The sequence below is a fragment of the Thrips palmi genome, unplaced genomic scaffold (assembly GCF_012932325.1).
Source record: "Thrips palmi isolate BJ-2018 unplaced genomic scaffold, TpBJ-2018v1 HiC_scaffold_10, whole genome shotgun sequence".
NCBI classification, from domain to species: Eukaryota; Metazoa; Arthropoda; class Insecta; order Thysanoptera; family Thripidae; genus Thrips; species Thrips palmi.
The window spans coordinates 16,413,128-16,426,066 of record NW_023144621.1 but is presented as its reverse complement, the minus strand read 5'-3'; the positions used below and the strand labels follow the sequence as shown (position 1 = coordinate 16,426,066).

Genomic DNA, 12,939 nt, shown 5'->3' with positions numbered 1-12,939 from the left:
CCGCCACGCCTTGCCACGCCACGCCACGCCACGCCACGCCTGGCCCAGGGGCACGACCGGCCGCCCCATTTGCATACACATCCCTGACCTGCCCCAAAGCGGAGTCGGACCGGTCCAGCTTAGCTGCACCGGCTGTGCAGCGTCTGTCTGCCTGTCTGTCTGCCTGTGTGTCTGTCTGTCTGTCCACAGCTGTGAGGAGTGACAAGCTACAACCACGTAGAAGCGACAGTCCATCGCGTTCGACACTATTCAAAAAAAAAAAAGTTCTCGATTCAGAAAAGCGTTTGAGCGCCAGAAAGTTTGCAATGTTCCTATTATTTCCGATTCGTTTTTGAGTACCTGCTAGAAATGAGTGCCGGTGGAAATTTAAGTACGACTCGTCCTGATTACCTTCCACCTCCATCTTCATCGCGCGGAGTGCCGCAGTGCCTCGCAGTATAATGCGGCATGGGTCGTGGGCGTGGCCGGGCCGTGATAAGCGCGACCTTGTGATAGCGCTCCCTTCTCTCTCTCTCTCTCTCTCTCTCTCTCTCTCTCTCTCTCTCTCTCTCTCTCTCTCTCTCTCTCGAAGAAGAAGAAGAAAAGAAGAAGAAGAAGAAGAAGAAGAAGAAAGACGGAGCGGTACAGTGTAATAATTTGCCGCCATGACCCCTGACACTACTGCGCGCTACTGCGTCTAGAATCAGCACAGGCCGGGCCAGTGAGCGCGCGGCGGCGTATTCGGCAGCAAGGCTGCCAAAATCATCAACACTAGCAGCAAATCCGTCCTTTTCCGACCGAAAACCTGGAAAAACTCTAGAAAATTGAAAGCTTTTTCGGACGCAAGCCACGTCTCTTTGCGGGGAGAGTGGACACGCTTACCCGGCGATTGCGGGTCGCGTCGCGGAAACGATCCGCGACAGGGATAAATCGGGGCGCAGGCTGTCTCTGTCGCACTCCAAGGGGCGGCCCCTTGGCGCGCGGGGCTGCGAGAGAGACAGAGCGAGAGGTCCGCGGCTGATTAGCGGGATGCGTTGCAAAGCGCTGCAAAGCGTCGCCAAGGCACGGAATGCAGTGCAGGACACGTCGCAGAACACACATCGAGCGGTACACCGCATTAAAAAAAATCATTTCAAATTAAAAACGTGTTTTTGAGCGTCGATGGTACGCAGCAAGAGACGGCATCTTAGACAGGTTAGGTAAGGTTAGTTCGGGTTAGGTACGGTCTGGAATATAAGGGGAATTTAGTGGAAAAATCAGTCCACTCTCTTCAAAGTTGGTACTTTCACCCCTGCTAACTTTGGGTGGCCAATGGGCAGTCCCTTCAATTGCGGCGAATTTTTCATGCAACAATTATTCCCGCTGCCAGCCCTAAACGAAGAACGACTTTCACTGTCACTTGATTTTTTTAAATTTATTTTTTTTACCCAGAAGATCCCTACTGGCTGCTTGACCGTGGGAATGTCGCCAAAGGTGTGACTAGCCCCACGTGCGGGCCGCCACGCCGCCACGCCGACAGGCAGCGCGCGGGACACTTGCTGCTGGCCCGCTGCAGGAATGTGTCTCATCCGATTCCAGTGATTCCTTGGCGGCTGTTCCTCGCACTCCCGTCTGGGAAGCGCTGACTGCACGTTACTCGCACGCGGACGGACGGACAGACAGACAGACAGACAGACGGACAGACAGACAGACAGACAGACAGACAGACAGACAGACACGTCGTGACCAAGAGCGACCAGTGTGGACGGCCCAGAGGGCAACAACAGTTCAGGGTGCTCTACCAGGCCAGGCCAGGCCGGGCCTCTGTAACATCAATTTGCTTTCCATTAACCGAGAGAGAATTTCGGAGACGACGCCAAACAACATCGATTGAACACGATTGCACCAGAAATCCGTGCCGTTTCGGTGAGTTGGAGAAAGTAAACAAAGCGGAGCAAAGCGAAGACCGGCTCGGAGTCACCGCACTGCAGACTGAATCCGGTCGCTCTGTCTCTCTCGCACCAGTACGGGATGCCCCATGAGACAGGCGAGAGAGACAGAGCGACGAAAACGACTCTCAGTCTGCTGCTCGCGCCGCTCGCGCTCCGCATTGATTATTGGCAGGTGGGGGTATCGTGAGAAGCTTGCGTCGGCGGCAGTATAGTGTGGCGGCGTGCCGCTCGGGTGGCGGTATTCGCACGCGGGCATAGCCGGCATGGCCAGGCTGGGCCAGGCCGGGCCAGGCATGGCAGCCAACTTGGCCAATCTAAAACTACCCGAGCCGCCACTCCGGGCCACTCCGGCCGCACTCCGCCTTGTCACGCAGCGAGAGAGAGAAGACAGCAGACCCGCGACCCCGAGACTACACTCTCGCTCCAAACGGCGCGCCCGTCGTCCGCTCTGATAGTTTGCGGACGGTTTTCTTCGTTGCTCTGACCTTTTTGGATGCAGTTTTCTAGGTTGTGTACTTCGACTGTTATCGTAAAGTTTTCAGTTAATTCAGCTGCGGTTTCCCTTCGGTTTCCCTTCGGTTTCCCTTCGGTTTCCCTTCGGTTTCCCTTCGGTTTCCCTCCGGTTTCCCTTCGGTTTCCCTTCGGTTTCCCTTCGGTTTCCCTGTTTCCCTTCGGTTTCCCTTCGGTTTCCCTTCGGTTTTGGCGCGGTTCGGCATGGCCGCGTGGGTTGGCTCCTCACGAGCCGAGCCGTATAAACAACGTGCACGACTTCGCCCCAGCAACTCATAACGGTACCGGCCGAGCGAGTACCCGGCACCGCGCACCCGTTGTACTCCGCTCCAGCGTCGCAGCGTGGTCGCAGCACAGCACCCACAACACCTCGGGCAGTGCCTTTGCCTGCAGCGATCCGCCCCTGGGCTTCAGCCTGTCTTCAGCGTCCTGCACAAGCAGGCTCGGACGGGCCAGGGCAGACAGGCAGAAAAATCTGCCGGGGCCTTCGGGTTTGGGACCAGTAACGTCACAAAGTTGGTCAAAAAGTGATTGAATCTCCGAAAGTAGCCGTTTTTGCTGAATTTGAGCGGCCACTGCGTCCAATCTAGTTGCCGTAAAAGGCCTCCCTCGACGTCCTAGTATTCTTGAGACCCTAGTCTTTCATGCTCTGTATCCGGAAGACGTTGACCACAACGATTTTGCCTTTGACCGCAACGATTTTGGGACCAAAGTTGGTCAAAAAGTGGTCAAATCTCGGAAATTTGCTGATTTTGCTGACTTTGGGTGGCCACTGTGTCCAATCTAGTTGCCGTAAAAGGCCTCCCTCGACGTCCTAGTATTCTTAAGACCCTACTCTTTCATGCCCTGTGTCCGGAAGACGTTGACCACAACGATTTTGCCTTTGACCGCAACGATTTTGGGACCAAAGTTGGTCAAAAAGTGGTCGAATCTCGGAAATTTGCTGATTTTGCTGACTTCGGGCGGCCACTGTGTCCAATCTAGTTGCATTAAAAGGCATTAAAAAAGTTGGTCATGAAGGGTAAAAACAATGATGATCGGGGGCCATTTGCGGTCTTATCCGCCGGGGCCTTTTTGGGGCTAGTCCGAGCCTGTGCACAAGGACCGGCCGGCCTGACCTGTTGGACACGTCGATACTCTCGTTCAAGCCCGCTCTTGAAACCACGACCCGTCTTGAGGGGCAGGGCTGGCAAAATGGACGAAGCCAGCCCGACGACATCACGGCCAATCAGTGCTGTCGAATCGCGACGCCGCGCTGTTCAAACTAACCAGTTTTACTGTCATTAGAAGCGCTGGCGCCGCTCCGCCATTCTTTTAGTGCTGTTGTTTTTTTCGGCAGTTCCCCGGCCGGTCAGTCGAGAGCTGTTAAGTGCCCCTCGCAACGGTGCGGCTGGCGCCCTGGGGCCTCGGGCCGGGCCTAGGCCTCGGACACCACGTCGGACACCACGTCGACGACGGCGTGGAAGTCTCCGCACGTCTGCAGCGTGACGGTAGCGACACGAACCGGATCAAATTCAATCTGCGTTGCGTGCCCCTGCCCGTCAGCGCGCCGGCCCCAGGCGCCAGCCCGCCTGCCTCCGGCATCGATTGGCAAGTTCGATTCGCGGGTTCGATTCCCGGTCGAGGCGCCGCCGTTTGCGCCGCCAACCCTTGCCGCTTGCCACGCCCATCCTTCCGCCCATCCGTCTTGCGTTAGGCTGGCAGCACGTTCAGAATTAAATCGCAGCGCGTCCGTTAACACTGTCAAAACATAGCCAAAGTAGCGCCAAAACTGCCAAAATGGCGCAAAAAATTGTAATAATAAGCGCAAAAAAATTATTCCCAAGTCATTGAGGCCATTGCAGACGGTATAGTGAAATTTGAGTGTTCTCAGAAAAAGCGCACTAGGTCTGAAAATTTTGAAACGAATTTGCGTCTTTGGTAACACCAGTGATATCTGGCCGCTTAGGAGATATTTGGCAGCCCAAAGTTGGCAAAGCTAGGAACCCCTGGATTTCCTCCTCTTGAGTGACAGACGCATGGTGCTGCCATTTGCAAGTGAAATGGGTACCGCATACGGCCTCGTCCGGGACGCGTCGCCAGCCCTGCCTGCCAGCCCTGCCGGCCTGCCTGCCAGCCCCGACTGCCGGCTAGTCGTGCGGGGACAATGCCCTATGCCCCGGCTGCGACCCGACGCATCCGCGGGGACGTTTAAAAGGCCGCCAAACGAGCCTGTAGGCCTGTTAGACAACAATGGCTGTTTACTCGACCCTTTTGTGAACGGTGTCAAAACAAAATGAAGCCGGCCGATCGGAAGTGACAGCTCGCCTCTCGGAGGCAGATGACCCGAGCCAGGTGCCGACGGACAGGTCGGGGTGGAGGGGCGTGGCCGCGGTGTGGCGGGGGAAGCCGGCGTGAACCGCGTCAGCTGCGGGTCAATCATTACCTCCTCAGTGTCAGTCACTTTGACACTCGGACGTTCCGTTCCAAGGAGGCATTTCGGCGAATCACAACGGAGAGATAGACCGAGTCAATAACGCATATCGCTATCGTCCTTTATCAGCTAGACAAATCTCCCGCCCCACACGGTGGGCCAGAAGACCGGTGGAGGCGGCCAAAGCGCTAGACGCGTTTTGAGCTCCAGAGTCGCTGAACAGGACTCGATTCGCCAAGCTAATTCCCACAGAGTGGCCAACCTGACGGTCCGTGCGGGACGGTGCTGGCAGCACTGCAAGATGGTCTAGACTGGATAGCGCCTCTAACGAGGAGCCGAGGCCGGACATATGCAGTGCGGAGCCCTTCTAATTGCCTGGGATAATTAACGCTTTGGCAGGCACAGCAGAATCAATGGGATGCGTGCATGAGCAACCAGGAGGTTCACAAACACCAACCAGAACTGGGGGAAAAGTCTTGCTAGTTGGTGGTGATTAACAGCATGCTCTGAACCACCATCATCTCTCTCAGTTGTTGCCGAAGTTCTGTTCAACACAGGAGGACAGTGGTCGCAACCAGGTGCTCCCATCGATGCATAGAGCTTGGGAAGTTGACCAAATCACAGTGGCCAGAGGACCGGCCAAAATTCTAAAATTCTACAAGCATTTTGAGCTCCAGAGTCGCTAAATGGGACTGGAAGCGAACTTGTGGTCCCACCATTTGATTCCTCGTTCGCAGAGCAACCCATTGGTGGGGTCACAAGTCAAGATGGAGTATCTTATTTCCTGGATGAACAACAGCACGACAGTGTGCCACTCACCTGCTATCCTGAGGACGGCCCTGTCTGCCGGGTCCAGCTGCAGGATGCTGAGGGGCTTATCCTTGGCCCACTCCTTGAGGCTGAGATCCAGTTCGAAATCCATGGCGGCAGCGTGTTATCGATCGCCGGGCAGCCGGCCTGCTGGCGGCCTGCTGGCGTCAGTCTTCCAGCTGGACTACCCCGGCCCGGCCTCCACCCCGGCAGAGGCCATGTCCCCGCCCGGGCTGTACACCCTCACACCTGCCGCATACTGTGCCGGCACTAGCCTCGAACACTAGCTTCGATCCAACGTCAACAACGCGTTGACCACCACCTGCTACCGGCAGGCCGAAGCACGACGCGAGGAGGGCCTAAGTGACTGCCGTTCAGGTTAGGGCGGCCCACTGCATCTCCAATAAATCAGCTTTGTACTAAAATACGTATCTATCACGTGGGGTTTCACTTCAATTGCAAAACACTAATATCCCGGGCACGCAGCACAATCAAGTTAAAAGCGATATTAAATTACAAATATTTGAAAATGGGTATCACAGACGAAATCTTCTCCTGGTGACTGGCATCACGTTAACACTTCCGCGGCTTTCACTTTTCCCCGTTCACTTTGCACTGGTTCGCACACATCACTACAACCCGCACAGGCTCCGCGGGGGTGGGTGGCGCTTGTTGTGGTAGGGGTTGTTGACTTTGACGGTGGCGGCGCTTGGCGGTGGAGGGGACACCTTCGCGTCCGTTTCGGCACACTGGTCACACGATGCACGTCAAATGGGGCCGGATTGCCCCCGTGTGGCGCGGAGCCGTGCGGCGCCGTGCAGTTTGGCGGTCTCGTCGGCGAGCTGCGCGAAGCGCGGCCGAAGCCGAAGCGCGAGCGACCAGCCCCTCTGTCGACTTGCCGCGCGCCCTCGCCGCAGCCCAACTGAACTTGCTTGCCGCTTGCCGCGCCGCGGCCCGCGGGCACAGCCACGGCGCGGCGCGGCCGCCGGCCGCCAGGCCAGGACCCATCTCCCACCCCTTCCCCCACCCTCTCGCTCCCTCTCCCTCGCGCGGCGCCGCGTCGCGTTGTCTCTCTCCCTCGCCCTCGCGGAGCGCGGAGCGTCGCGGAGCGCTGTAGAGTGCATTCACCGCATCCTGCCCAGCCTAGGCAGCCGCAGGCAGCCGCCACCCCCAAGTACACCGCCAAGCAGAACGAAGCGGGCGCTCCACTTCGCCCCGCTATGCCGCTGTACTTTGACCTCGGCCAACGTCCGACCCAAACAGGTACGCGCCAGAAGTTCGCCATCTTGGTTATCTCTGATTGGTCGCTCTGTCCCTCTCGCACCCATGGGAGTTCCGTGCAGGTGCGAGGGAGACAGAGCGATGCAGGGCTGCGTGTCCCGGACCGGACCTGGACCGGACGCACGCGCCGCGCGCCGCGGCGTGCTTGGAGCGCGTGGAGGCGTCCCGCGTGCCGCGAGCGCATCAGCTGATCGAGCCGCTTGAGGCAGGCTGGCCCGGCCTTCGCTGTCTCTCTCGCACTCGCGGACTCACGGGGCGTGTCTGGCGTGGCGCGTGGAGGTGCGAGAGAGACAGAGCGTGCCGGCCGGGCAGCCCAGATTCATTCATTCGCCCATTCATTGGGTGCACAAAGAAATGGTCTGGACACAACTCGCTGGACGCCGCGACAGAGGAGCGTTTCTCCACCGCGTGCCGCGCGTGTATCGCGTGGCATTCTTGTTCGCATTTTCTTTTAGCAAGCTCTCTTGAACGTGGAGCGACTTTGCTTGTCGGCACATCAGCTGGTCTCGCCCTCCGGATAAAACCACCTCCTCTCCATGCATGCATTGCATTTTATTATTTTAATATTTACATTAACGGTGCACTGCGTTCGTGTCAGTGTGTCAGTGCTCGCATGGCCGCCGGGGCAGGCAGGGCAGCTTACATCGGACGGACTGTGCTCAAACTAAGGCCGCTGCTACACAGTCCGAGGGGAACGGCCGCTGGGCTGCGCTGCTCTGCAGACTCACTCCGAGTCATTTTCGTCGCTCTGTCTCTCTCGCTCTCACGGGGCGTCCCGTGCAGGTGCGAGAGAGGCAGAGCGACGAAAATGACTCGGAGTGAGTGCACTGCCGGTGCATCGCAGTGCTTTTGCCGCTTTGGCTCGGCTTGCTCGGCCCTCGGCCCGGCGTGATTGGCTCAGCGCAAGGCCGAACGAACGCATCCGAGGGACTTCGGCCAACTTCGGGTAACTTCGGCCAACTTCGGGTCCTTCGGCAGCGCCGCCGCGACGCCGGCCGGCCGGGCGCACGACGAGGGCGCGCCGCGCGCCGCGCCGCGCGCCGCGCTGCCTCCACGCCGCGCCACCAGATGGCGCTGGCTGCCGGCGGCGTCGCGACGCCCGGGGCTCCGCTCCGCACAGCGCGCTCTGCGGCGCGGGGTATTGCTGCCGTTGCTGCCGACGCGGTGGCGATACTCCGCGACCCCAGGCCGCATTCAACGAGTGGAACGGAACGACGAGTCCGGACGAGTCCCAACACCAACAGTCCCAACGTTACGACACGTGTCGTAGATTTCAGCGGTAACGACTGGTAAATTTCGTGGGAACCGGTTTAAGGATTCCCCGTCGCTCTGTCTCTCTCGCACTCCTGGGGCGTCCCCCATTCGTGCGAGAGAGACAGAGCGACGACTCAGTCTGCAGGGCGTTCCGCTGGATGCTGCGTGGCGGGGTGGGCGGGGTGGGCGGGTGGTGGGGGGGAGTGGGTGGGTCAAGGCCGCCCCGCCTCCGCCTCGTCTGGTGGGCACTGATGGGACGCGACTGGGATGGCGGCTCTCGGCTCGTCTGCCTAAGCGAGAGACCCGCGACTCTGGAAGTCCGGGACGGGGATCGAAGCGGCGACGGAGCTGCACTTTGCGTTCGGCTTGAGCGAGCGGGCTGCCTGCCTGCCTGCCTGCCTGCCGGGGGGCAGTGCGTGGGCTGGGGGTGGGCCGGGGACTCCAAGACGGCGCGCGGTCTAGGAAATAGACGACGAAAGCTCTTGCGAACGCCGCATTGCAACAACTTGACGGAACAACATCATATTTCAAACGCTTTTACTCGTGTTTTATTTGCTCAAATAGTTGACATTGTTCAAATTTTCTCTACTCTTGAAAATAACACGGGTTCACACAGGCTATCATTTCCAAAGCCCCAATTTGGATTTCAAAGTCCAACTATTGTCGTGTCACTGCGATATATTTTTTTTCGAAGGTGGTGGTTATAATAGGTGGTGGCCCGAGGATTGTGTAGTAAAGGTATGGGGTGTGGGGGTGGGGGAGGGGGTCGTAGCGTGCCGCGTGGACTCGTGGTATCGATCGGGCGTGGCGGGGGAGGGGGTAGGGGTGCGAGTGGAGGGGGTAGCTCCGGGCGCACGCGCCGCATGCGTGCACGGCACAATCCGACGGGTACCGTTCGGTACAGCACGCCGCACTTCCCTGTCAAATCAAAACCAGCGTCGTGCCAGACTTCGTGGTCAGCCGTCGCGAACCGCTGCTCCCACTCATCAGAGCCCACACCTGACAGCAGAAGCCGACTAAGCATTTTGTGTTTTTGTGGTTTTTTTGTCTGTGACGATCCGAGTCAAATGCAAAAGTGCTTCCCGACGGCCCCCAAAGCGAAGCCGCCGCCAAAAAGAATGCAGTAAATGCCGCTCCGCAGATAAACCGGTGCGCCACGTTGTCTCGATGCACGCCCCCCCCCCCCCCCCCCCCACCGACTTGCCGCATCCCCGCGGCGCCCCCTCCCCCACCCCCTCCCCCTCGGCTGCCCGCCAAAACTTGTGGTGTGGCGCCTCGCGTCTCTGCGCGTCTCTGAACGAATCGCTTGGCGATCCGGAATCTCGGTGGGCATGTGCGCGCTGGAGGGGGTAGGGGTGCCGCTGGGTACCACGGCTATAGGGGTGCCACCCGCGCCACACGGGCACCCCGGAGGCCAGCCGAGGTGAGGGGCCCGCCCGGTGGCAACCTGCTCGCCAGCCTGACGGCCTGACGGCGTGACGGGGGCACGGGGCACTCGACTCGCGCGCTGGGGGCTGGCCGAGTTCAAGGCCCGGGGAACTGCTTGCTGCTTTAGCCCTGCCGACGGCCTCTCCAGGAGAGAGAGAGAGAGAGAGAGAGAGAGAGAGAGAGAGAGAGAGAGAGAGAGAGAGAGAGAGAAGAAAAGGGGGCACTTTGCGTGCTAGCTCGCTTGCTGGTGAGGTGGCACTTCCCCAAGGGAAGTCCCCACAAAAGGCGTGCCCGGAGTGGACGCCAATGGCAGAGTTGGGATCGGCCAAAGCCAGCTTCTCGCGCGAGCAAGTTTGTAAACCCAAGCTGAGCCTTCGAGAAGCCTCCCCTCTGCAAGCTCTGAAACTCACTGAAAGTTTCTGTGAGGCGGCAGCTCCCCAAATCACCATATTTCAGGAATGGGCTTGGGCGGTCTCAAAGACGCGATATATATTCGAAGCAAACCCTGATTCCCGACTTTGTCTGTGGGTGGGAGACTTCCCCGGCCGGCGGGAGACTTCCCACCGAGCCGCGGGGGTTTCGGCCGCTGGGGAGTCCTCGCTGACGTCGTCCTGGGCGTCCGGGGCGTCCTGGGCAACATAACCTAGGCCGCGCCGTCGGGCCGTCGCTGCGCCTGCGCCTCTCCCGCGCCCATTGGTAGCGCTCCGCTCCAGCAGTGCGGGGGGCGGGGGCGGGGGCGGGGGTGGGGCCCGGTATCGACCGCCATGCAGCGGGGGCCTGGCGGGGCTGCGTCCGGCGCGGCGCTCGGCGCTGCGACCCCTCGCACTCACGGGGCGCCCCGCGGCGGCGCGAGAGAGACGGCGCTGGTCCGAGTGGGCCTGCAGGCGGGCCCCCAGTGGCGGCCCCAGTGGCGGCCCCAGTGGCGGCCCCAGTGCCCCGACGCGCGCCGCGGCGGCCACACACGCCGAGACCCTCGACACGGCACCGGCACCAGCCCGCCGTCCCCGACGTCCCCGACGTCCCCGACGCGCTGCATCGGAGCGGAGCCCAAGGTGAGCCTCACACAATAGGCCAGAAGACCGGTGGAGGCGGCCAAAATCCCGGACGCGTTTTGAGCTCCAGAGTCGCTGAATGGGACTCGAATTGAACGTGTGAACCCCCTGCAATGGATTGCTCTCCGAACGAGGAATCCATTGGTGGGGTCACGCGGTCGGTTCGAGTCCCACTTAGCGACTCTGGAGTTCAAAACGAGTCTCGAGTTTTGGCCGCCTCCACCGGCCTTCTGGCACCCTGCTGGCCGGCGCGCGGTCGTCTCCACGGCCTTGTCGGCCTCGGCGGGGCGAGTGCGGGGTCGCCGCGAGACACGCCGGCTGCGCCGCTGACCCAGTGAACGTGACGGAATGGATGGGACAGCTGGCCGGCGCCCGGGTTCAAACCCCGGCGCCGGCGGGATTGTTCGTGGAAAACATTGACGGCCGTGGTTTCCTGGAGGACGCGGCCGTGCCGTGGACTCTGGACTCCGGGCGTTGGACTGCGCGGTTTCCTGAATCTAACGAGCGCTGTGAGCGCAGCTATCTTGTAAGGGTCTTGACGCATCGTTGTTTACATGCTCGCTGCTTGGAAGCGTGATCCTCTTGTCCGTGCGTCTGCGGTCGCGGCCCGGTGGCTGGGGTCGCGTGGGGTCGCAATATCCCTCCACATTGTAAAGGAAAGAAAAACACGTTCTAGTGACGCAAAGATAATTTGAATTAAAAATTGTGATTTTTTTTTTCAAATATAGTGTCGGGCTGCTGGTTGTTGTTCAGTGCAAATTTGAGGCTACACTGTTGCCTGAATCTCCACGTGTTCGGACACAGCTGTGAATCGGAGGGACATGCCACGCCAAGCCGTTGGATGCAATTGGATGGGATTGGAAGCGATACCATCCGAAAGGACATCGATTGGCTAGCAGGCTAGCAGTGGCGTGCGCGGCGAGCTGACCACCGATCACTCGGCAGATACACTGCCCACGTGCCCACACTGTATCGAGCTCCGTCTGCTGCACGGCCAAGATCAAAGCGGGATGTGCCGCGTCGCCGCGTCGCATGTCGCACGGAAGCCTGGCTCTTCTTTCAGGGGACCCAACCTCTGTCATCCTTCAATCGGGATTGTCCTCTAAAGGTCAATAAATTAATGAAATTCACACCACCACAACCAGCTCTTCAAAATCACGAAAGCTGCAGGCCGCAGTTTCGGGCGTGTATTCGAGATTGGGGGTTTGTTTGTTGTTCGAGTTTGAGAATCAACTCTACAAATCAAAGAGTGTACATGGTACGCTCTAACTGGAGCATGCCTGCAAGCACGCTCTAGCTAGCGCATGCCTGCCAAGCATGCACTAACTAGTGCATACATGCGATGTACACGCTAACTGAAGCATACATTTACTGCATAAGGGATAGGGAGTTTTCTGCACCAGGAAGCGTGTACATGGCATGTATGCACTAGTTAGTGCATGCTTGGCAGGCATGCGCTAGCTAGAGCGTGCTTGCAGGCATGCTCCAGTTAGAGCATACTATGTACACTCTTTGATTTGTTGAGAAGTTGAGGAAGCCAAACAATCCGGAGCTGCCCGTTCCACGTCCAACTTTCCCCCGCCCAGCCTCGGGTTCGATCCCCGGCCGGAGTCGAGGAATCAAGATTCCGGCATCGCGTTTCGCGGAAACTAATTCCTCGCTCGTTTTCTGTTCCGCCCCCTGGAGAAATTCAAGGAGACCAACAACCCTGTGTACACACTACTCGCCCCGCAGCACAGTGGGCCAGAAGACCGGTGGAGGCGGACAAAACTCTAGACGCGTTTTGAGCTCCAGAGTCGCTAAATGGGACTCGAACCGACCGTGTGCACTCTAAATGTCTTACAGTGAAATTTGACCTATGTTATTCGAATGTTACAGTGAATTCGGCGCAAGCATAATACGAAGCAATATTCCTTCGTAATACGAATCTTTTTAGCTTTTTCATTGTAAGATACAAAGAAAAACCTTCGTAATACGAAGAAAAACCACCTTCGTATTATGCTTGCGCCATTTCCTTCGTATTATGGGAAATATCTTCGTAAGACATTTAGAGTGTGACCCCACTTTTGGATTGCTCTCCGAGCGAGGAATCCATTGGTGGGGTCACACGTTCGGTTAGAGTCCCATTTAGCGACTCTAGAGCTCAAAACGCGTATCCGGGGTTTCGCGCCTCCACCGGTCTTCTGGCCCACTGTGCTCATTTTTCGCTCTGTGCCTCGCTCTCGTGGTGCCCTGCTGCCTACTTGGCTGCCAGTCTGGCTGCCAGCTTGGCTGCCAGCTT

General features: G+C 58.8%; 2 protein-coding genes across 9 annotated transcripts in view; one reads left to right on the top strand and one right to left on the bottom strand.

Moving 5' to 3' along the window:
- Nucleotides 1-6,457, bottom strand: part of LOC117650213 (dystonin) — a 130,173-nt gene extending 123,716 nt beyond the window's left edge. For 2 of the 3 annotated variants that reach the window (XM_034393596.1, XM_034393640.1), the window contains exon 1: nt 5,653-6,455. In XM_034393596.1, the coding sequence (XP_034249487.1) occupies nt 5,653-5,755 (103 nt within the window). In that variant the 5' untranslated portion in view covers nt 5,756-6,455. Of the gene's footprint in view, nt 1-5,652 lie in introns of all 3 variants that reach the window. The other variant, XM_034393533.1, reaches the window with a different exon arrangement.
- A 400-nt stretch (nt 6,458-6,857) lies between these two features.
- Nucleotides 6,858-12,939, top strand: part of LOC117654534 (protein quiver) — a 22,107-nt gene continuing 16,025 nt past the window's right edge. For 5 of the 6 annotated variants that reach the window (XM_034401237.1, XM_034401234.1, XM_034401236.1 and 2 more), the window contains exon 1: nt 10,544-10,658. The gene's annotated coding sequence lies outside the window, so the exon portion shown is untranslated. Of the gene's footprint in view, nt 6,907-10,543; nt 10,659-12,939 lie in introns of those variants that run through there. The other variant, XM_034401232.1, reaches the window with a different exon arrangement.